This window comes from Glycine soja, chromosome 17 (assembly GCF_004193775.1).
Source record: "Glycine soja cultivar W05 chromosome 17, ASM419377v2, whole genome shotgun sequence".
NCBI lineage: Eukaryota > Viridiplantae > Streptophyta > Magnoliopsida > Fabales > Fabaceae > Glycine > Glycine soja.
This window is the reverse complement of record NC_041018.1, coordinates 1302524-1305679: the sequence shown is the minus strand read 5'-3', so window position 1 is coordinate 1305679 and position 3156 is coordinate 1302524. Positions and strand designations below refer to the sequence as shown.

Below are 3156 nucleotides of genomic sequence, written 5' to 3'. Positions count from 1 at the left end.
GGGTAGATTTTGTTGAAAAAAGAAAAACAGAAAGAAGAAAATACAGCAAAAAAAATACGTAATAAGTGATGCAATAGAAGAAGAAAAAAGTAAAAAAAAAGAAAAAGAAGAAGAAGAAGGATGAAAATGAAAATAAATGTATGATGAGTATTTTTTTATTTCTCATAATAAATATGGCAACTATCTTGGTTCAATAATCAGTTTATCATTTATCCTATAGCAGTACTTAAAATTTTTCTTATCTTTACTCTCATTATACTACTTTAGTCTTTAGCTAATAAAAGTCCCGTCAACGGATATCTTAAAGATAAAGAATTTAATAAATAAAGAATCATTAAAACCATGTTTTTGAAATATTATAGATTATCATAAAAATATATTGGTAATATTTTTTTTAAAGAAAAATTGACTTTTAATTGTTCATCTAGTGACTTTATCATAAAAATAGCATCCACAGGAAAACTAGCATTTACCGGTTCAAGTTGCAACAGTTACCCCGGCCATAATAATATTAGCGAACAATAATGTAGCTAGCTAGGCATAAGCTGAAGGAAGCTTGATTAATACTATAATTAACTCATGGATTACTGTTAAGTATTTCGGTGATATGATTGTAACACATTACATATATAGTACTAGTAAGTAACAAAAGATTATACATATAGCTAGTAAACCTTTTTTTTTACGATACCAAAAGTAAAAAATAAAGTATGTGAAATGGCATGTAGTAGTGTCATCGGAGGCATGTCAGTGGGGAACTTTTCTCTATATTAGATTCTCTGGCCCTATATAGTATATATCTCTAGTGAGTTGCGGCGGCGGCGGCGGCAGCCATGGCTGGCGGCGAAGAAGCAATAACAACTGACGCAGCAATACCTGCGGGAGCGACATGCGTATCCTCATACAGAAACTTATTGAGAATCCTTCTGCTCTTGGACAACACGTGATCCTCCCACGCCTCCTCTGCCTCCTCCTGGCGAGTAGCGTTCTTGAGAAAAACCTCGGTGGCGTCGAGGCGGTGCATGTTCCTTTTCCACATGCCGTAAAGACGATGAATCTTCTGGACCTGTCGGTTGGCGAGGCTGCAGTTGTTGGTTTTGAGGGAAGCAATGGCAGCCTCGAGGAGCCGCTGTTTGGTCCTCTCATCGGCTCCGTCGGCTTCGGCTCTGAAAAAATCATGAAACTCAGGGACGCCAATGGCCTTTCGTAAACCTACGGTATAATCGTCGTTATGGTACTGAAAGCTTTTTCGAACCTCGTGGACCTGGCCAGCGTGGATCATGCGATCCACACGTGCGGAGAGAGAGGAATGAAGGACGGGGAGTGAAACATCGACCCAGAGGAAGCAGCACTCGTAGCGTAACCGAAACTCGGTGTGATGGTTGACCAACGCGTCGAGGAAGGAATTGGACCCACCCGCAATGATGGGTAAACCGTCACGGCCCAAAATGGAGCCAACGGCGAGTGTGGCGTGGTCGCAAAAGTCTTGGGCGGTGAAGTTGGTGTTGGGGTTGACCGTGCCTAGGAGATGGTGTAGGACCCCGCGACGCTCTTCCTCGGTGACTTTGTTCGTGGTGATGTCTAGGCCTTCGTACACTTGCATTTTGTCGGAGTTGACTATCTCCGCTGGTGGGAATTGCGTGGCGAGGTCTATTGCCAGTTTTGACTTTCCTGTCCCCGTTGCGCCCATGATTACCACTACTTTCTCCTTGTTGTTGCGGTGGTGACGAAAAAGGGACAGCGAGTCCATATTCCTCAGTGATGCCGGGTTGAAACTCGCTACTACGGGCTTGCACACCGCTGCTGACACCGAAACCATGTTCATGTCTCTTTTTGTTTTTTCTCTCTTCTCTCAAACCTGCCAAGTTGACCAAACCTTTTTTTTTATATTCAGTCTTGTTATCTTTTGCACTAGCAAAAACAGCTCATGTGGGGATTTATTTTATTTCCTGCACCCAATCATAAATGAAAAACTGGAAAGAATCTAGCGACCGGGGGAATGGATCAAATGCCAAACAAAAAACAAAACACTATTGAGAGATTAATCTGCAAGCAATGCCATGTTTATGAAATGGAGAAAATTAATGCTAGAGTTTAATTTCCTGGACAAACAATTAGCACATACATTAAGGCAGGGGACAAGCATATCTAGTATGTTCATGTAAATTAAGCACACTGATAGACAAGGATTTTTTTTTTAATTTCACGGACCAGATAGCTATCTAGCGTATTTATTCATATGCGCGCAGACGTACCTCAAATGTCAAACACGCGGGGAGATGTTGAATATTTGCTTAGTAATTAAAGCCTGTGGCTGTGGCTTGCTAGTTATGCTTTGTTTGGACACTTACACAACCGCTGGTTGGTGTATGTATGTATGTATGCTGGTTTCTTAATTTGTTGAGTATGAGTTGGTGATATTATGATTAGGGAGGACTTGAGACTTGAGAGAAAGGATATGAGCTTGAATTGAAAACAAACTTACTGCATATCAATGTTTGCGAGGGAAGAAATATGGATGGAGAGATTTGTGACCCGTGGTATGGCAGATTTGGCAGATGGGTTATCCTGCTATTTATACTACTCTTGAATGGCCGATTCACAGCATAAATATCTTTTTAATTTTTTATTTCAATTCAAAATCAAATTTTGTGATCTTAAACCACTTTTTATAAGTTCTATAAGAAACCATCATTTAATATTTATTTATAATTTATTTTAAAATAAATTTCAAACAATTAATTATATAATTTTTAATGATGAAAAAAGTTAATTCAAAAATATAAAATTTTAATATTTTAAATATGACTAAAATATATTTCCAAATTGTGACTTGCTATAATTACACATGCAATATAAAAAAGATTAAGTCTTTATGGTACACTATACAATATAGGAAATAGAGTGATTTTCTATCTACATGATATATATTTTTTTATTTATATAATGATATTGGAGTGTGTTTCTATAAGAATAATCTTATTATGTTACGGATCAAGTCTTTCCCTCCCAGAGCATATTTTAACAAGATTAATTCTTACATCTACAATCAAGATGTAAGAATACTTATTAGAAGTGCTCTTACATTTCTTATCACATGCATCTTTTTAGTATACTACTCTTTATATAAAAAAAATCCAATTTGTTCATGCTTAA

The 3156-nt window shown here is 37.5% G+C and overlaps 1 protein-coding gene across 1 annotated transcript; it reads right to left on the bottom strand.

The window, feature by feature from the left end:
* Positions 1-560: 560 nt before the first annotated feature.
* Positions 561-2543, bottom strand: LOC114392867 (adenylate isopentenyltransferase 5, chloroplastic-like). The gene is made up of 2 exons (XM_028354113.1): positions 2256-2543; positions 561-1858 (listed from the first exon to the last, which is right to left on the bottom strand). Exon 2 carries the CDS (start codon positions 1823-1825, stop codon positions 803-805), a length of 1023 nt encoding a protein of 340 aa, XP_028209914.1. The 5' UTR covers positions 1826-1858; positions 2256-2543; the 3' UTR covers positions 561-802.
* Positions 2544-3156: the final 613 nt, after the last annotated feature.

Coding starts and splice junctions, on each gene's coding strand:
- LOC114392867 (XM_028354113.1), bottom strand. CDS start 1,825: ATGAACATGGTTTCGGTGTCAGCAGCGGTGTGCAAGCCCGTAGTAGCG.